The 21,253-nt window shown below is 44.8% G+C and overlaps 1 protein-coding gene across 6 annotated transcripts in view; it reads right to left on the bottom strand.

The window, feature by feature from the left end:
- Positions 1-3,073: 3,073 nt before the first annotated feature.
- LOC111969627 (chromodomain-helicase-DNA-binding protein 6-like) overlaps positions 3,074-21,253 on the bottom strand; it is an 83,871-nt gene continuing 65,691 nt past the window's right edge. For 4 of the 6 annotated variants that reach the window (XM_023995767.1, XM_023995768.1, XM_023995765.2 and 1 more), the window contains 12 exons: positions 21,093-21,171; positions 20,940-20,994; positions 20,376-20,685; positions 19,710-19,918; positions 16,377-18,371; positions 12,981-13,132; positions 11,262-11,480; positions 10,580-11,119; positions 9,331-9,507; positions 8,918-9,061; positions 7,984-8,088; positions 3,074-7,785 (listed from right to left, as the gene is read on the bottom strand). In XM_023995767.1, coding sequence (XP_023851535.1) covers positions 6,724-7,785; positions 7,984-8,088; positions 8,918-9,061; positions 9,331-9,507; positions 10,580-11,119; positions 11,262-11,480; positions 12,981-13,132; positions 16,377-18,371; positions 19,710-19,918; positions 20,376-20,685; positions 20,940-20,994; positions 21,093-21,171 — 5,047 coding nt within the window. In that variant the 3' untranslated portion in view covers positions 3,074-6,723. Of the gene's footprint in view, positions 7,786-7,983; positions 8,089-8,917; positions 9,093-9,330; positions 9,508-10,579; positions 11,120-11,261; positions 11,481-12,980; positions 13,133-16,376; positions 18,372-19,709; positions 19,919-20,375; positions 20,686-20,939; positions 20,995-21,092; positions 21,172-21,253 lie in introns of those variants that run through there. The other 2 variants (XM_023995766.2, XR_011480539.1) reach the window with 2 other exon arrangements.

Raw genomic sequence — 21,253 nt, forward strand, 5'->3', positions numbered from 1 at the left:
GATGTTGCTTCAATATATCCACATAATTTTCCATCCTCAGATGATGCCATCTATTTTGTTTAGTGCACCAGTCCCTCCTACAGCAAAGCACCCACAACATGATGCTGCCACCCCCGTGCTTCACGGTTGGGATGGTGTTTCTTCGGCTTGCAAGCCTCCCCCCTTTTCCTCCAAACATAATGATGGTCATTATGGCCAAACAGTCTATTTGTTTCATCAGACCAGAGGACATTTCTCCAAAAAGTACAATCTTTGTCCCCATGTGCAGTCAAACGTTAGTCTGGCTTTTTATGGCGGTTTTGGAGCAGTGGCTTCTTCCTTGTTGAGCGTCCTTTCAGGTTATGTCGATATAGGACTCGTTTTACTGTGGACATAGATACTTTTTTTTTTACCTGTTTCCTCCAGCATCTTCACAAGGTCCTTTGCTGCTGTTCTGGGATTGATTTGCACTTTTCGCACCAAAGTACGTTCATCTCTAGGAGACAGAACGCGTCTCCTTCCTGAGCGGTATGATGGCTGCGTGGTCCCATGGTGTTTATACTTGCGTACTATTGTTTGTACAGATGAACCTTCAGGCGTTTGGAAATTGCTCCCAAGGATGAACCAGACTTGTGGTCTACAATCTTGGCTGATTTCTTTTGATTTCCCATGATGTCAAGTAGAGAGGCACTGAGTTTGAAGGTAGGCCTTGAAATACATCCACAGGTAGACCTCCAATTGACTAAAATGATGTCAATTAGCCTATCAGAAGCTTCTAAAGCCATGACATAATTTTCTGGAATTTTCAAAGCTGTTTAAAGGCACAGTTAATTTATGTGTATGTAAACTTCTGACCCAGTGGAATTGTGATACAGTGAATGATAAGTGAAATAATCTGTCTAACATTTCCAAACAATTGTTGGAAATGTTACTTGTGTCATGCACAAAGTAGATGTCCTAACGGACTTACCAAAACTATAGTTTGTTAACTAAAAATGTGTGGAGTGGTTGAAAAACTAGTTTTAATGACTTCAACCTAAGTGTATGTAAACTTCCGACTTCAACTGTATGTGTACAAACTTTTGACTGGTACTATATGTAAATAAGGTATGCTTTTCATTTCAGTTTTTGCCTTGTCATTATGGAGTGGTGTTTTTTATTTAATCAATTTGAGAATAAGGCTGTTAATGTAACAAAATGTGTATAAAGGGAAGGGGTCTGAATACTTTCTGAATGCACTGTATAGCAAACAAAAGTCAATGCACGGGCATCTCGGCCCTCACAGCTAAGGTCCATTTGGAGAGCATAAGCTGGGAAGTTTAAGTCCTTCAGTCGGTTTCCTTTTGATTGCTAGCAATAGCATAAATTAGTTTAACCACATAACAATTGAGAAAGCCAATATTATATTTTTTGTATACATTTTTTTCAGGATTTTGGAAATTCTCCTGCAACTCACATGTTGCTGCGACCCCTAGCTCGGGAACAGCTTCGCTAATTTCTCCAGGTACAGACTGTCAGTTACGTGTCCTAGGAACACTGTTTAACCATTTCCTGTTCACTTGTAGCAGACAAAGGAAAAGTATCTCTGCTTGTCGTCCATGAGGATTTTTTGTGAAGTGTCCGAGTGGTGGGTTACGGTTACTAAGCTTTGATTGGACAGTCACTGTTCAGGAGCGGAGATTAGCAAAGGGTAGTTTACTGTGATTGTTTTCAATTAAATGGTCAAAAATAAACAAAATAGCTTTAAGAGCAATTTCTCAAGCAATTTTGCTAGGGCTGTCTGGAAGTGGTCTGAGAGGGGAGGGGAAAACTGGAAATGCGCTGTTATTGGCAGAGAGGTTTGGAAGTCTTTCTTATTGATCTATTAACGAATTGACCATAACAGCTCCTACTGTACATTAAAACGGCATTATCATAATTTTCACAATTTCACAGTATTATTCCAACCTAAGTGTGGAAATATATATAAAACACAGATAATAAAAATAAATGTATTACAGGAAATTAACTTTAAAACATTTTCTCTCCTCCATAAAGAGGTTGGCCACTGAAATGTTTAGCCGTGAGGCGTGTTAGATGTGTTGTATTGAGTACAGGTGTGAAAATCAGGAACAGGTTTATGTGCAGCGCACAGGCAGAACATTGAAAATGGAAACAGGCATCCTTCGGCGGTGCAAACCCCGTGGTATCACAAGACCGCTCGGTATCAGTCTGAAATTAGGCACATTTTCTTGCAGTTGTCAGATTCCCCCCCCCCCCCATATTTTTGGACCTCACCAGTTTGCATCCCTGCTACACTGGGTTATATCCATGACGAGTCCTCTATCAATTTCCAAATTGTTTTGATTGGTAAATTAGTATAGCGGCAAGCTATCTAAACTTATAGTTATCATTGTCGAATTACCGACCGGGGGCCCCATTGATTTAGTTAGTAATGCTCACTCAGATATATTAAACGTCAAAACATTTCTCTCCATCCTATGGAAAAATGTGTAGAATTGCAGGAAATTAACTCTAAAGAATTTCTCTCCGCTGCCAAGATGGGGACTGCTAAAAATGTTTTGCTTGCAAGGTGAGGGAAACCAAATTTCACTTAGGGCCCCCAAAAGGCTAGGGCCGGCTCTGACTACATGTATGGATGTGGGTACACAGACCCGCAAGTCACTGTGGCCCCCCCCCCCCCATGATGAGTCCAGATTTTGTGGCTCCCACCCCCAAAAGGTGCCCATCCCTGATCTCTCTATGATTACAGGCACAACTAAAATGTTGCTGCCAAAATGCCACTTGTGTCCACATATCAGTGCATTCGTAACCTAACCATTATGAAACTTCCATTTTATAAAATAACATTACATTTTTTTATGACCAAATTCAACACCGACCTCCATAGAAAAATTCCTCACGTCAGTTTATTTTCGTGAACAGATTTTGGACTGAGTAAAACCTCCTGCATCGTCTTTTCCTCTCTGTTTTAACTCTGGTTTAGCTAGTAGCTAGCAGATGGTTGATCATATGGGCAATGCCTACTCCCGAGCTTAAACTTAAACTAGCTGCTGCTCGCAGTATGTTGAGAAATGAATACCCCTTCACTTGATGAAAGTTGAAAGTCATCTTTTATTGTACAATAAAAGATCACATACCATGTTCTGAGTTATGGGATTGGTCCACGAGGGAATATTGGAGCTAGTTCAACAATTATTTTTTATCCACAACTCTGTTAATGTAGCTTACGTCAGCCAGTACTTTTCTTTTGAAGCATGATGTTCCCACGCACGGTGCACTTCGTTCAATGTAGCTTTACAGTAAACCCATTTAGTGAACACTGGCTTTGACTGTATGAGCTGAAAACGAAGGTCCTAATCTGTCAATGCATGCATGCAGACGCACACACACAGAGTGGTCTGCCATCTCTGCAACTTGGATTGTGGCAATTTTCAGGGCCTATATAACCAGCATGTCCAGGCATGCAATCACAACACACATAGCATGGCATTGGAAAGCCAGAGCCCGCATCTTTCCTCTGACATGCAAATACATAACAGAATTGATGAATAGGGCCTGGCGCCTAGTGTCTAACCTGACTGCAGAAATAGGTTATAGTACAATTCAGTCCAAAGTTCACACGGATACAATTGACCCCGTCCCAATGACCCACAATCTATGGCACATGTTAATAAGTAAGTTACACTTTTTCAGGAAAAGTTATAACATTTATGTATTTTAAACTACTCTTGCCACAGGTGATGGCAAAAAAAATACAACAAACATTCTAAAATGTGAAAAGAGCCAGCAAGCCTTAGAAGCGAGACTGTTGTCCCTCTGAACCCTTTAACGTTACACACCAGGCATAAACATGAAAATGCTTAGACAAGACTTGTACAATAAATACATATGAGATACATGACTTGAAATGAATCTGACCGTTCCATAAATTACCAAAAGACTAAATGAAAAGAAAACAGTAAAACGATTTCATGACATGAAAGACTGAATAAATATTAATTGACCTTCAACTGTAGTCACATACTGCACCAATTAGTTGTTTTTCAAGTTGTCACATACAAGCAAAGTAATAGAAAATTGGTGTGGGCTGGTGTCTTGAGATCTAATAAATCTACTTTATATTCCCAAAAACAGGTTGTCTATCTGAAGACACATTACTCAGCCAATGGTAGTGGAATATTGGATCCAACATGCAGAATAGGTCTACAATTGGAAGAGCATTGGTTTTAACATCACATCCACTTCAGTTGTATACATACCGTGCACCATTGATGTCTTTACGAAAACTGGAGGCCTGTTAAGTGAATATAAGCATGTGAAAAGCTTGTTGTTTGAGTGAAACAAAGGGGACCCTCAGACATGACCAATCAGGAATTGCATGGCACCCTTCACATTGATAACATTAGATAAAATTGGAATAGGTTCAGGGATGTTTCTGCACTAGTACTTCAGCCTAGATATAATAAATTATGTAAATCAGCAGAAGTTTGACAAAATGGAAAAAATATCAAACCAAATCTCAGAGGCACTGATGAGAAAACATTAATAATTAATTGTTCTCCATTGTGCTTTGGAAGATTGTTTGAGTCACTTCATGGAGTAAGTGAATTGGACCATAAAGATAACTTTGAAAGATTATCTTCTATCACTGCAGTGACTGATACCAGCAAATGTCCAAATCCTGGTTTTGCACATTACCAAGGTATGTACGCATACAACTGAAGGGGCATTTAAAACAAACTGAACAAAATACTTTTGATATATAACTTCCAATATGGAGATGTAACAAAACATCTATCTATCTATATATATATCTATATAGATATATATATATATATATAACACTAGCTAAATAAGGCATTTTACTTTTAATATAATCAACTAAGTTTAAAGAAAAATGTCATATTTGGTGAAAGTTTGGCAGATCAAATGAATTATATAGTCACAAGTTGTGACAAGGCAACTATAACATGTCTTCCAACAAAGAAAGATGACGCTAGAGCGAGAGAGAAATACAGCTCTAGGACAAAATGTCACCCATGGGACAGGTTGTGCAAGTGTGCGCATGCATGTACACATACACAAATAAAAGCTTAATAGACAGAATACAGGTAAACATTCACCAAAAGGACACTTTTCTAATATGAAAAACAAAAAAAACAAAAAGAGAAGTCAAATTGTTACACTTAGAAGCCAAGTCTAAAACATATACCCAAAAAAACAGACCCTGTTGTAAAATTGAGAAAAAAAAAAATCTGCTTTTGCATCCATTTAGTGTAGTACATTATGTTAAATACAATAAACACTGGTACTGATTTTGCCATTTCCCCCCAATGTCAAGGGACATAACGGAGAAAACAAAAAATGTGGTGTGCATGTAAACAAAAGGAACAGCAATATACAGCCAAATAGATTGATTTTTTTTTTTTTTTTACATTCTGAGTATGACCTAGTCTACAGGAGTTTAAAATGCTTCTAAGGGAAGAAAAGGAGACCACGAAGCCTTTAAAACAACGAGGCACTCTGCCACTGCTTTACATACAGTATCTGTGATCAAACGACTAACTTTTCCCTAACACTGGAAAGGCGGATGGGAATGGACATATTATTTTGATATTTTGCACATCCCCCACCACCCCTTTCCCTTAGTGAAGTACCCTCTGTGTGCTTGTCCCTCACCGGTGAGGCACTGGCGCTCTCAACAGAGCTCTCTGTGACAGACTGTCTATGGTACCTCTTCACTGCTCCCACACTGACACAGCTGATCACGTCCCAAAGTGACTTTGTGAGATTATATATTTTAAAGCATTATCAAAACTCAGGATTAGTCTTTGCCTTCTTTTGACTGGCTGTCGTACTGAATATGTGTTCTCTCGATTGGTTAAACTAGCATCATTGTTTTCTCTAAATCTGTTATACGCACTTTCGTTTGTCTATTTTCCTTTTAAAAATGTTTTACACAGCAGTAACAAGACAAACAAAATAGGGATGGACAAAAGCTGTCCTATTCAGAACTTCTTAGCAGCAGTTATGCTACTAATCAAACTTGGGACTGCAAGTTACCTTGCATGCATTGATATAAAAAGTATTATATTCAACACATTTTAAAGGACCTTCAAATAAAATTGCTATTAGTTTTAGGCTTTCGGGACATTAAAACAACTTTAATGGGATATTCACATTCCTTAACACCATCAAGGAAACTGAGGGGACAGTAATCACTAGACGGCTACATCGTTCTTGGTTGTGATCATTAGGCACCAAATGGATAAAAAAAAACGGACAAAAAAGATGGGACGACTTGATAAGAAACACATTTTCATTTCCCATTGAAACCGTTTGACAATGTTCTCCATTGAATGCCCTAATGAACACAACCCACAATCTTTATCCTCTTCAGTCAAACAGGCTCCCGGCTTTACCTTTTTGCAACCAGGACATACCAGGCATCTAAATGATGTAGCAGACCGTCAAGGATGCTTGAATTGTTATAACCATGTAACAACGTTGATTAATTCCTCCCTTCGCAAGTGTGTGTTTGCATCTCTTTCATGAAGTTCTTGAATGGAGCATGTGTGGGGATATATAGTATAAGATAATCACAAATTTGCTACAGGGCAGATCTATAAAAAATAAGTTGATAATAAAAGTATTTACATAAAAATGAAGGTACTTACACACCACAAACTTAAAACTGTTGCACAGTAAGAAAGAGGTGGGAGAAGAAGTATATTGTGAAGTCTACTCTACCCCCCTTGACACGCTCTCCTCCTCAGGCAGTTTTTTCTCCTCCATCAAGCTAATCTCCATCGTTCCTCTCTCCTCTTCAACGCTCTTCTTGGGGTTTACCTCTGGAGGATCATGGGAGTCGTGTCCCGTGCCCTCCTCCTGAATGTTGTCCTCCATCTGCTCCCTGTCCTCCGGCCCAGCCTGGTCAGCCGTGCTCTCCCCAGTCTGGCCATCACTGTGTTTTTTCGGAGGCCCACTGTTCGTCTGTAAGTGGCTGTGGCTGCCTGCCTCCACCACCACCACCACCACCCCTTCCTCCCTTGTTCTTTTCTTCTTCGTCTTTGGGCTGCTGGAGGAGTCTGCAGGCGGCATGCCTGGCAGCGCCATGATGCCCCCGTGCGGGAGGAACATGTGAGGGTACAGCAGTCCATGGGACATCCCCGGAATGAGGAAAGGGTTGAAGGCCTGGTGGCTGCCACTGCTGCTGCTGGTCGCTGTGGTGGTGGTGATGGCCGCAATGCTGTGGCTGCCCATCGCGCCTTGCTGCTTTTCCTCCCTCTTTCTCTCTCTGCCAGACTGAATGCCAGAGCCCTCGGCCCCTGTGCTTGAAGATGCCTGGCCGGGGCCTCGAGAGGGGCTACTGGCCGCTGAGGAGGAGGCCGCAGTGGTGGTAACTACAGCCGTGGAGGAGGAGGTGGAAGCAGAGCAGGTGGGCGGCAACCCCATCAGCCCCTGAACACTGAACATGTGGGGGGCGCCGTGTACGCCGTGGAGCATCATAGGCAGCATACTCAGACCATTCTTTGCGTCTTCACCGGCGGACACAGCAAAGCCATGGGGGAATCCCATCAAGCTTGTGAGTGGGATGCCCTGGACATTGTGGAGGTTCTGGAGGCTGACCAGGTCCATGCTGCCGATCAGGCCCCCGTTCATACAGAGCGGGCCCATGGGAGACTCGGAGAGGAGGGGCTTGGGCATCTCGCTGCGGGGACGACGGCCCCGGCGGCGGGGTCCCTGGTCGCGGCACACGGGCTCAGTGAGGATGCGGGTGAACTTGCCCTCAGGAAGAAAGCCCTGGAAACACAAGGTATTAGCTTAAGGAAAATGCAGGGATGGTTTTGAAGGACATCTGTAATCTGTGAAGCAGTAGGTTCTGACAACTGCACTATTCAAGATGAGTAAATGCCTAATTAAAAATGGAAGCATTCTAATGAAACTATTTGATGGGGCATTTATGTGGATATGAGAGAGTGAAAATGCCATGCTACTCACAGAGTGTTTCACTACATCTGCCCAGTCAGGTGCCACGCAGTACTCAGTATTTTCATCCAGCCATCGTGAAAGCTCCTTGATTGCTGGAGCCATAGCACCCCCAAGCTACAGCACAGAAGAATACAGCCCTCAATGAGTTCTTGTACACACACACACACACACAGCATAAATATAAATTATGCATTTGTGTATAATTCAGGCAAACATTAGTTTAGAATTCAAGGCAGTTAACCAGCATGGCTACCACAGCATTCTGCAGCGATACACCATCTCATCTGGTTTGCGCGTAGTGGGATTATAATTCGTTTTTCAACAGGACAATGACCCAACACACCTCCAGGCTGTGTAAGGGCTATTTGACCAAGGAGGAGAGTGATGGAGTGCTGCATCAGATGACCTTGCATGCACAATCACCCGACCTCAACCCAATTGAGATGGTTTGGGTTGAGGTGGACCGCAGAGTGAAGGAAAAGCAGCCAAGTGCTCAGCATATGTGGGAAGTCCTTCAAGACTGTTGGAAAAGCATTCCAAGTGAAGATGGTTGAGAGAAATACCAAAAGTGTGTAAAGGTGTCATCAATGCAAAGGTTTTTTGGTTACTACATGATTCCATATGTGTTATTTCATAGTTTGGATGTGTTCACTATTATTCTACAATGTATAAAATAGTAAAAATAAAGGAAAAACCCTTGAATGAGTAGGCATGTCCAAACTTTTGACTGGTACTGTATCTATTTCACCGACCCCAAAAATTATCCACCAATCGAACGTATTTTGTTAACAATTTCTTTTTTTAAGTTTCCCCACAATTTGCTGTTTCCATCAGGTACAGTACTCTCATAAAAATGGTGGGTTGGAAACATGGTTCATGTCAGTGATGTTATGTGTGCTTGTGCATCAGTGTTCGGTGTGTGCGTTTGAGTCAAAATAGTTACCCTGCGGCCAGTGCTCCTGTGGACCACTGGCACCCTCTCTTCCCCTGTTAGGGAGTTGACGTCCAGCTTGGTGGGGTCTTTACAGCGATGCCGCCGCTGCTTGGGCCGCTCCACAAAGCTGTGCAGAATCGCTGAGCCAGGAGACTGAAACCCCAGATTTGGCAAGAAAAGCACACTACTCCAAATGATATTCACTTACTTTAAAACGTACTATAAAACCGCACTTATAAAAACAGCGGGTGAGTTGAACCCTCGTACCAGAAACGTTCTCAAAGTTCACACTTTTTTCAGAAATCACAGTTTCCTCCTGCTCATTCCCTCTTGATTCCAGGAATCCCTCCAACTGGGATTTCACAAAAGTAAAGGGAATTTGAAGAATGGATAAGATGAATGTGCATGGAGGATCAACTCACCGGTGCGAAAGTGGGCACCTCCATGCTACAGTTGGGATTCTGTCGCAGCCATTCCATCAAGCCATTGTTGGCAGCCTCTCTGTCGATGGCCACCACCTCTGGCAGGGTGGGGGTGGAGGTTCCCGGGGGACGCTCCGGTGGGGAGGAGGTGGACGACACTGCAGAATGGCTGGTGACCTGTAGAGGACAAAAACACAGGGAAACAAATAGATGTATTTGATTCCCAACTCAACGCTAGTATGAAGCGCTTGTGATTAGTGTTGCACGGTATAACGAAACTCTGTACTTTTTCGATACTAGAACATGAAAAACGGTTTGGTACTATAATTTTGGTTACTTTCAGTACTTCTGTCAAATGTGTCTCACGCCGTATACTGATTGAGAGGATCAAGTCTGTCTATCAATGCAGCTGATGTCCCAAATAACGCAAGCGTACTGTGCCTCATGCCTGCTCCACTTACTCATTGCTAGAGCAGAGTGTCTAGGCAGCAACATGTTAGCTCTCCACTCAACACACTTGAATCATTTTGAAACTAAAGATACCGGTAGCTTCCAGCTTTGTAGAATAACTTTCTATGCAAGTCACAGCTGAACTGACATCAATTCACAATCCTAATACTTTGTGAAATAAAAAATATAAAAAACACAAAATATGCTGATTTCAAAACTTGTTGTCAACAAAAACGTAATAAATTCACAACGATCTCTCCCTCACATCCAAAGATACTGTAGCAACCCTGCCTTATAAGCTGTGCTTTTGTGGCACAGTTGATTCCCGCAGGGCTACCGGCAAGAATGTTGAGGGTTCGTGCCGGATTCCCGGCCTGTTTCATTACATTGGTGTCAGAAGTGAAACTTGGAAACTCAAAAAGATGCCCAACATTTGAACAGAGCAATAGCTGAGTTTATCTGTCTGGATTAAATGCCATTCTGTGACTATGGCTAATACGCCTTTTTTGCCATGGTATCGTTTTGGTATCAAGTATTGTGATGGTATTGAGTTTCGTGATACTAAAACTGGTATCGTGACAACACTACTAGTGATACGCTATCGTTCAACCTTTGTTGCAAATTAATTGCCTCCAAGCACCAAACCACAAGAGACAACTGTATTGTCCTTCCCCCTGAACTTGGTAGGGGGACAGGTCCACAGTAATTATCATCAAAACCAGGTGGTGCAGAAAACTAGTACCATTAAGCGGGCTCTTTTTCTGTTCACAAAACCAAAAGGAGTTTTGACTTGACATACCTGTTTTTCCTGCACATGCATTCCTCTGCTCTTGACAAACCCGATGTCAACCGCCTCCACGTTTCTCCGTCTGCCTCTCCTCCGGCGCATGATTGCGTCGTCACACCTCAGGTTGCCGTTGACAATTTGGCCGGTGACGGGGTGGATGAGACCTGCCTGCAGGATCCCGGCCATGTCCTTCCCCACTGAACCCTGCATGGCGGGCAGTTTTCGGGCACCGGGGTGGACCTGGTGACTCATGTGGCCTACAGTGGCTGCCGCGTCACCCCCAATGCCCAGATCCCCGGCCTTGGAGAGGTCCATGGCCGCCTCCTGCCAGCCTTTGAGCAGCAGTGCCCCTCCTCTGTTCGACAAGGTTACAGGCATCTTCTCCCCTGTGTGGCACTGCTTACTGAGCACCTCTGCCTTGTATTCAAACGCACGCCTACCCCGCTTTAGTTCAGGCAAATAGGGCGGCGCCACCAGCCTCTCCTGCAAGAGAGGCAAGGATGTCAACCTCCAGCCTCCCTGGCTGCATTCCCCTGCATCTCTTGACTTGTACTGAACAGGATGGAAATGGAAGAATGGAAAAATATTAACGAATACCGACAATAGACTGGCGAATATCCACAAAAACGTCACAAAAGAAGGATTTCAACAACGATGGTTATGAGGGGACAGAAGATGAACATGGGCTAGTCACCTTGGGAAGGTGGGTTACAGGAGGGGCTGGGATGTTGAAGTTGAGGCTCTGGGATGGCTGTACCCTGGCTGAAATGAAGCCAGCCCTCTGGTGCACAATGTTAGGCACACAGGTGTTTGCCAGAGAGCTAGGGGAGTCATACTGCTGGCTGGAAGAGGGCCACTTCCCCTTCAAGATGGCGTGACAGATGCTGTCCAGGCGGTTGATGATCACCCGATCCTGCAACGCAAAGGAGCACAAAAAAGTCCCACGCATTATTCCCCTGGTACTCAGTATTTGGCCTAGCTGCAAAGTCAAAATTGGCTATATCGTGAAAATGTACACTACATTATCATAGGTATAACGTGCTCGTCGAACGTGCTCGTCGAACGTCTCATTCCAAAACCATGGGCATTAACATGGAGGTGGTCCCCACTTTGCTGCTATAACAGCCTCCATTCTTCTGGGAAGGCTTTCCACTAGATGTTGGAGCATTGCTGCAGGAACTTGCTCTTGTGGCTGAATGGAGGCATTAGTTATGTCGGGTACTGATGTTGGGCGATTAGGCCTGGCTCACAGTCGGCGTTCCAATTCATCCCAAAGGTGTTCGATGTCAAGTTCTTCCACACCGATCTCGACAAACCATTTATGTATGGACCTTGGTTTGGGCACGGGGGCATTGTCATGCTGAAACAGGAAAGGGCCTTCCCTAAACTGTTGCCACAAAGCTGGATGCACAGAATTGTCTAGAATGTCATTGTATGCTGTAGCGTTAAGATTTCCCTTCACTGCAACGAAGGGGCCTAGCACAAACCATGAATAAAAGCCCCAGACCATAATTCTTCATCCATCAAACTTTACAGTTGGCACTATACATTTGGGCAGGTTGCGTTCTCCAGGCATCCACCAAACCCAGATCAAACTGTCAGATGGTGAAGTGCGAGTCATCACTCCAGAGAATGCTTTTCCACTGCTCCAGAGTCTAACGGCGGCGAGCTTTACACCACTCCAGCTGACGCATGGAATTGCGCTCGGCCATGGAAACCCATTTCATGAAGCACCCGACGAACAGTTCTTGTGCTGATGTTGCTTCCAGAGGCAGTTAGGAACTCAGTAGTGAGTGTTGCAACCCAGGACAGACAATTTTTACACGCTACGCACTTCAGCACTCGGCGGTCCGGTTCTGTGAGCTTGTGTGGCTTTAGCAGGGAAGAAATTTGACGAACTGACTTGTTGGAAAGGTGGCTTCCGATGACTGTGCCATTCTTCTGTAAGGCCATTCTACTGCCAATGTTTGTCAATGGAGATTGTGTGGGTGTGTGCTCGATTTTACACACTACGCACTTCAGCACTCGGCGGTCCGGTTCTGTGAGCTTGTGTGGCTTTAGCAGGGAAGAAATTTGACGAACTGACTTGTTGGAAAGGTGGCTTCCGATGACTGTGCCATTCTTCTGTAAGGCCATTCTACTGCCAATGTTTGTCAATGGAGATTGTGTGGGTGTGTGCTCGATTTTACACACTTGTCAGCAACGGTGTGGCCTAAATAGCCAAATCTACGAAATTGAAGGGGTGTCAGTTTTTGGTCTTAATTAAACATAAGGTTATGGAAATAACCTTGAAAATCAGATTTTGGGGGAGAAATTGTTATACCCTAATCGGATAGTGTCAACCAATTCCCCTGGGCTAACATGAAATGGAGACTTTAAGGCAGTTGGCAGGTCAACTCCCCATGTACCATACCTTTGGCCACTCGGAGAAGGAGTAGAGGGCTTTTTCCTGCAGCAGCTGGGCGATGGTGGGCTCCCGCACGTCCTGCAGACTGTCAGGCATCTCACACATGGACATGGGGACTGCAAACTGTGCCACCTCCACATAGCTGTCCACTAGAGAGGCTGTGGAGAGAGACAGTGATTCAGTGCACAACACAAGATCTCAACTACAGGGCATCTGGAGAAGGTGGTAGAAAGGTCATTTTCAATGCTACATGTTTGAAGCCCGCTAAAACCAAAAGCCACAGCAATTTTTTTTCTGTTTTTCTGTTATATGAGTCCATCTTAACAGCTGTAGGTTACCTAGAGTTTTTCCCATATACATACAGTACCAGTCAAAAGTCTGGACACACCTACTCATTCCAGGGGTTTTCTTTATTTTTTACTATTTTCTACATTGCAGACATCAACTATGAAATAACACATATGGAATCATGTACTAACCAAAAAAAGTAAAAAAAAATAAAAATAGATTTGAGATTCTTCAAAGCAGCCACCCTTTGCCTTGATGACAGCTTTGCATACTCTTGGCATTCTCTCAACCAGCTTCACGAGGTAGTCACCTGGAATGCATTTCAATTAACACCTTGTTAAAAGTTCATTTGTGGAATTTCTTTCCTTCTTAATGTGTTTGAGCATCATTTGTGTTGTGACAAGGTAGGGATGGTATACAGAAGATAACCCGATTTGGTTAAAGACTAAGTCCATATTTTGGCAAGAACAGCTCAAATAAGCAAAGAGAAACAGTCCATCATTACTTTAAGACATGAAGGTCAGTCAATGCGGAAAATTTCAAAAACTTTAAGTTTCTTCAAGTACATTCCCAAAAACCAAAAAGCGCTATGATGAAACTGGCTCTCATGAGGACCGCCACAGGACAGGACATGTTCATTAGAATAACAGCACCTCAGATTGCAGCCCAATTAGGCCTTCATGGTCGATTTGCTGCAAAGAAATCACTTACTAAACGACACCAATAAGAAGAGACTTGTTTCGGCCAAGATACACGAGCAAAGGACATTAGACAAGTGGAAATCTGTCCTTTGGTATGATGAGTCCAAATTTGATATTTTTGGTTCCAACCGCCGTGTCTTTGTGAGACGCACATGTGGTTCCCACCGTGAAGCATGGAGGTGGTGGTGTGATGGTGCTTTGCTGGTGAAACTGTCAGTGATTTTTTTTAATTCAAGGCACACCAACTTCTTTGGGGTAGGGGGCAGTATTTTCACATCCGGATGAAAAGCATGCCCAGAGTAAACGGCCTGCTACAAAGCCATAAAAGCTAGAATATGCATATTATTAGTATATTTGGATAGTAAACACTCTGAAGTTTCTAAAACTGTTTGAGTCATGTCTGTGAGTATAACAGAACTCATCAGGCAGGCAAAAACTTGAGAAAAAATCCAACCAGGAAGTGGGAAATCTGAGCTTGGTTGATTTTCAACTCAGCTCCTATTGAAGATACAGTGGGATATTGGTAATGTTGCACTTCCTAAGGCTTCCACTAGATGTCAACAGTCGTTAGAACCTTGTCTGATGCCTCTACTGTTTAGTGGGGCCGAAGGAGAAAGGAATGAGTCAGGTCTGCCATGAAGTGACCATGTGCGTTCACGTGAGAGCGAGTTCTGTTCCATCGCAATTCTGAAGACACAGGAATACTCCGGTTGGAACATTATTGAAGAACTATGTTAAAAACATCCTAAAGATTGATTCAATACTTCGTTTGTCATGTTTGTACGGACTGTAATATAAAAAAAATTAACTTTTCGTCCGTACTTTTTGCTGGACCTGCCCGCGCGTCGTGAGTTTGGAAAGTGTACTGAACGCTAGAACAACAAGGAGGAATTTGGACATAAATGATGGACATTATCGAACAAAACAAACATTTATTGTGGAACTGGGATTCCTGGGAGTGCATTCTGATGAAGATCATCAAAGGTAAGTGAATGTTTATATTGTTACTTCTGACTTCTGTTGACTGCATAATATGGCGGCTATATTTGTGTCTTGATTGGGCGCCGACTCAGATTATTGCATGGTTTGCTTTTTCCGTAAAGCTTTTTGGAATTCTGACACAGCGGTTGCATTAAGGAGAAGTGCATCTAAAACTCAATGCATAACAGTTGTATCTTTTAGCAATGTTTATTATGAGTATTCCTGTAAATTGATGTGGCTCTCTGCAAAATCAAAGGATGTTTTGTGACTTCTGAACATAAGGCGCCAATGTAAACTCAGATTTTTGGATATAAATATGAACTTTACCGAACAAAACATACACGTATTGTGTAACATGAAGTCCTATGAGTGTCATCTGATGAAGATCATCAAAGGTTAGTGATTCATTTTATCTATATTTCTGCTTTTTGTGAATCCTCTCTTTGGCTGGTAAAATGGCTGTGTTATTCTGTGAATAGGCACACCTAACATAATCGTTTGGTTTGCTTTTGTCATAAAGCCTTTTTGAAATCGAACACTGTGGCTGGATTTACAACAAGTGTATCTTTAAAATGGTGTAAAATAGTATGTTGGAGGAATTTTAATTATGGGATTTCTGTTGTTTTGAATTTGGCGCCCTGCACTTTCACTGGCTGTTGAAGAGGTGGGACGCTAACGTTGAAGAGGTGGGACGCTAACGCTAACGGCTACCACAGCAATACGCCATTCCATCTGGTTTGCCTTACACACCTCCAGGCTGTGTAAGGCATTTCTGACCAAGAAGGAGAGTAAAGAAGTGCTGCATCAGATGAACTGGCCTCCACAATCACCCGACCTCAAACCAATTGATCACAGCCAACAAGTACACAGCATATGTGGGAACTCCTTCAAGACTGTTGGAAAAGCATTCCAGGTGAAGCTGGTTGAGAGAATGCCAAGTGTGTGCAAAGTGTTAAGTTCATGTTTTAAGTATCCCTATATTTCTGTTATTACGGGGCTATCACTCAGTCAAGAGTGCGCATGCGCAGGAAGTCTTGTCGTGGTTGGACCTAGCCTTGAGTGTAATGGCTACCTTGTAGTGTGTTCATATAGTAGAGTAAACTTTTTTAAACTGGAACCTTGTCGTGTCATTTTGAGTTAACACAAAGCTGTCATCAAGGCAAAGGGTAGCTACTTTGAAGAATGAAAAAATATTTGATTTGTTTAACACTTTTTTGGTTACTACATGATTCCATACGTGTTATTTCATAGTTTTGATGTCTTCAACACTATTCTACAATGTAGAAAATAGTTTAAAAAAATAAGAAAAACCCTTGAATGAGTAGGTGTGTCCAAACCTTTGACTGGTACTGTGCGCGTACACACACACAGAACCTTACCTTTGTCCAGGTTATATTACTATTTTGGATGCATGTAAAACTACCTTCATTACCTGGAGTTTGGGGCCTCTCCTCCTTGATCTTGTCCTTCACTTCCAGCAGCACCTCTGTCTGCTCCAGTTTGGGCGTGAGGACAGTGCTGTCAGGCTCCAGTATGTCTGACTTGCTCTCAGAGCTCTCTGGGTCCAGAGGGAACTCAAGTTTGATCTGTGTCACTCCCACCACACGTGGGGACAGTGGTGGCTCAGGCTGGGGCCTGGGGACTGAGGAGGATGGGGGCAGAGTGTCTGTAGCGTCAACAGTGGGGAGTGTGTGTTCGCTTAAAGTGCTCTCTGCTTCGGCAGGCCCCTCGAAGTCAGCTTCTGGTTCTACGTCGTACTGCTCCAACGGCCCTGTGAATGGTCCTTCTGGTGCTTTGTTTTTACCGAAGTCTTCCAGAGGCCCATCCACTGGTTCCTCCTCCTGGGAATCCATGGGCGATATCCCCAAGGGTTCTTCAACCTGTCCCTCTAGAAGCCCCTCCTCAACTGGCCCTAAGGGCGTGTCCCTTTCTAAAGTCTCTTCTCCTGGCCTCTCTAGAGCCACCTGACATGACTCCACTGGAGAGCCCATTCCCATCCCATAGCAGGGCTCCTCTTGGAGAGAGTCCTCGCATGGTATACATGAGGGGTCCAGGCCCTGCTCCAGCCCCACCAGACTTGGACTGTCCACAGACATCTCCTCTTTGTCAAACTCAAAGGACACATCCCTCTCTGCCTCCCTCTCGTCGGGGCTGGGCACGTGGGCGACAGTGTCCGAGTCACTCAACTTCTCTGGCTGCTCGACATCACCCTGGTTGTGGTGGTGGGGGTGCAAGGTCATATGGGACAGCGACAGGTGCGGAGGGGGGATGTAGGAAGGAAGCGGGCTGGCGGAGAGGTTTGTGTGCTCTGCAGCAGGCTCCTCCTCGCTCACGTCAATGTTCTTGAACAGCATGAAACTGGAGGGCAGCGGCTCCCCTGGGCCGCTCTGGGATGAGGGTATACCTAGGCAGTCGTCAAGCACTCCGTCCTCCCTTCCCCCGTCTCCCGGCTGCTCCTCTGTGTCCAGGAACTCTGTATCAAGGGCTGGTGCCCCCAGGATGGGGTCGGCCTCGTTGAACATGCCCACGACGTCTGCTGTGCCTGTGTGGTCCGTGCTCTCCCAGGGCGCCTGCAGCTCCTGTTCCAGCTCCAGCAAGGGGGCCATAAGGCCATTCTCTTCCGAGGAGCCCACCAGCACGTCGCTGCGCAGCTTGCCTGAGATGATTGGGTCCATGTCAGCCGACTGCTCGCTGGTCAGCTCCGCCTGCACACCATACGAGTTGAGCATGCTCTGGCCGCCCTGCGCTGAGTTGAAGGGGAACCCGTTGAAGGCCTCCTTGGCAGACTTGCCATGGAGGGAATCTGAGGCCAGGCCCTCATGCTGCAGTGATGCCAGTTCCAATGACTCATCCAGAGGGGGGCAAACCAGGAAGCCCTCCCTTGGCCCAGACACCATACCTAGGCTGCCACCGGGGCCCGTGCCCACTATCTCTGGCGGGTGACCGTGGACGTTCGGGTGAGAATGGAAGTGAATCAACGAGGAGGGGATGGCTGGGTGACCGTACTCCGGCGGCTGGGGAGAGTGGCATTGGCCGAGGCCCGTCTCATAGATGCAGCAGGGGTGGTGGTGCGGTGAGGGGGCCATGCCTGCGTGGTGCACACTGGGTTGGTAGCCCTGGTGATTCTCCTTCTGGACGTAGTTGCGGTGGGCATCCAGGAAAGATAGCTGCGGGTCATTGAGGATGTAGTAGTCAGTGCGGCTGAGGCCGTGGCGGGCCGCTCCAATCAGGAGGTCGCGGTCATGCTTGCCACACTCCCACCACACAGGCAGGTAGAGGCTAGGCCGACACAGCTGCAGTCGCGAGCCCAGCAGTGGGTGGCGCAGCACCTGCTCCCTGACCTTGCGCAGCAGCTCGATGCGGTAGAGGGTGCGTGCTGCTCGCTCCTCTGTGATGGGCTCCACAAACAGGTTGTGGTCCAGAGGCCCTGACAGACAGAAGGAGGGCTTACTTTCGTATAAACTGTATAATTAAAATCACACCATTGCAATGTCACTACTACAGTATAATTAATACTAATCATGTCAAATCTATCACCATGCTTTTCAAAGCACAGCTAAAATAAGCTAAATAGTGAACTATCCCTTTAAGACACATTCCTTTGGCTGAGACTATTGTTAAAGGTTGAGTAAGTCGTTTTTAGCAGGTTGCAGGACGCATTACTAACCAACAACAGCTGCAAATCCCAATAAAACTACATCACGTAAATACTTTCCTTGCTTTGTCTAACTACACTATCTTGAATATAGCAAATACGTTTTGTGGTTCAGAGTGCAGTATTTATTTAGTTTCATAGCACAAAAGTACGCAAGCAAGTTTCTCGCTGGCTTTAGTCAAAGAGGGAGCAAGTGGCAAGTGCAGGGTGGTTGCCAAGAAACACGTGCCACGGAAGGGAGGCAACGTCAGCATAGCACTACAAATCCAATGATTCCATGCTAGATTTGGGACGATCAATTAGCGTGAAAATTGGTCCCTTTCAGCCCGAGTGGTGCAGTGGTCTAAGGCATTGCATCTCAGTGCTAGAGGGGTCACTACAGACCCTGGTTCGATTCCAGGCTGTATCACTACCAGCCGTGATTGGGAGTCCCATAGGACGGTGCACAATTAGCCCTGTGTCGTCCGGTTTGGGTTTGGCAGGATAGGCAGTCATTGTAAAATAAGTATTTGTTCTTAACTGGCTTGCCTAGTTCAATAAAAGGTTTAAAAAAGCCAATTTTCAGTTTGCTTCATTTTTTGTGCAATGCGAACCCAACTGAGACCAGGTACACTTGTCATTATCCCCACCCCACACACTAGACTACTGCAACAACATAAACCCTCACATTGATGCCACAAAAGAGAGAATGTGTGTAGTTTCTGGATATTGATTAGCGAATGTCAAGGACGCACAGAAATTCCAAAGTGTGGAGTTTTTAGTTCAGATTATTTGTTTATAATATGTGATCATCCACTTGGGAGGCAGGCCCACCCACTGGGGAACCAGTCCCAGCCAATCAGAATTGAGTTTTTCCCCACAAAGACCTTTATTACAAACAGAAATACCCCTCAGCACTTTAAATGTTGGACCAGCACTTTACATGTTGCGTTTATATTTTTGTTCGGTGTACATTATGGCATTCCCTAGGGTGACAAATTCTGGTAACTTCCCAAAAATTCTGAGGTTATCCAGAAATCCTGGTTGGAGGATTCCTGATTTCCGGTTATTCCCTTCTTATTGCACCTTTAAGGGCAAGCTCTCTTGCTTTACCTCCTATTGAGTCGTTACCTTCGTCCTTCCTGGGGGGCAATCTGCAGGCGGTGCGGCACATGGACACAAAGCTACTGAAGTATCTCTCCAGGCTCTCGTCGGTCTTCCTCTCCAACCGGGCAAAGGAGCGGAAAGGACTCCAGTCGAATGTTTTCTTCTCCGGGTCGTATACCACACCGAACGACGACACGGTGCGGTAGAAATCTGCTTGCTCACGCCGTGTCCACCTGCTCACAAAAACACAGGCCTACCATTAACCTTTGATCAGGGGGACATGCACTGACATGTGACTGCAGTACACGGAAGCCACAAGTCAGTTGTGGGTATCATACAGAAAAGCAGTCTGGTTCCAGTAAGACATTTCCCCATTGAAGTCAAATGTCTTAATCCAAATAATTTTACATTAGGTCTTTGACATGCACCATATTTTAGGGGCATAGATAATGAACCAGTCCAATTCTTCCTCTAGCCTAGCAGGTGTTCACAGATCTTGAAGGATATGTTTTGTGAAAGGTAAATAGTGATAGTTCCACCTAGCTTATTGTAGAGCTAGCAGGAGACATCCTCGTATTGATATAACCATGCCTTACATATCGGTGAACATAGAGGGTTGTAAGGAGCTAGGAACCGAAAGGGAACAGGACAGAGCAGCACATAACGTAGGGGATCAATGACATCACCCACCTTTGCTCTGACATCATCACCCACCTTCTCTGCCACTCCAGGAAGAGAGGGTCAGGTTCGGCGGCGGCCACCGTGCAACGCCTAATCTCCTCCCCCAGCTGCCAGGACATCGTCCCCAGGCCTGCCCCCAGCCCTTCAGGTAGCAGGAAGTCGTGGCGCAGCGGCTCGCGCCGCATGAAGCGCTGGTAGGCCGTGATGAGGCGACGTAGCCTGGCCGTAAGGGCAGGGCCGGCCGGCCACAGAGGGCGACCCTTTAGCTCCATGCCCTCCTGGCCAAAGCTCTCTTGGATCATCTCCACTGAGAGTGCGTCTGCAAAGTAACAGCATCAGATCTATGCTTGTTAATCATATGCTTTTTATGACAAATTCTTACAATTAGGTGAAAAATATATTTTTGACAAAATTATCTACCTCGTAGAATAACCCACAAGAACACTTGCAGAAAATGAACTAGGTGGAACGTGGAGTTGGCAAAACCACTCTAATCTATATGCACTCACAGATTCTCCAGTTTGTACGGTGTTTTATGCAAAAATGAAAGTTGAAAGGTAGATGAACACTCACCTTGACCAACACTGTCATGCTTGTCCATTGCATCATTACTGGAGCTGGTTTCATCCTTTTGGAGCAAAAATAGACGATACAACATCACAACTCAACCTTTTTAGATATTGAATCCTTCATTTTCATTTAGCCGAGTCACTCGAGAGTCCATACCTTATTATCAACCTTTTCCACTCCTCCCTCCTCAGGATTGCATTCAGGATCGTCTTTCACATCATCACTTTTGCAAGCACTAAACATTAACAATCAAGATAAAGACCACAAAGTTAAATCACTTTCTCCATCACCCAGGATTTATTAATATATTTAGGGGA

Source organism: Salvelinus sp. IW2-2015, linkage group LG11 (assembly GCF_002910315.2).
Source record: "Salvelinus sp. IW2-2015 linkage group LG11, ASM291031v2, whole genome shotgun sequence".
NCBI lineage: Eukaryota > Metazoa > Chordata > Actinopteri > Salmoniformes > Salmonidae > Salvelinus > Salvelinus sp. IW2-2015.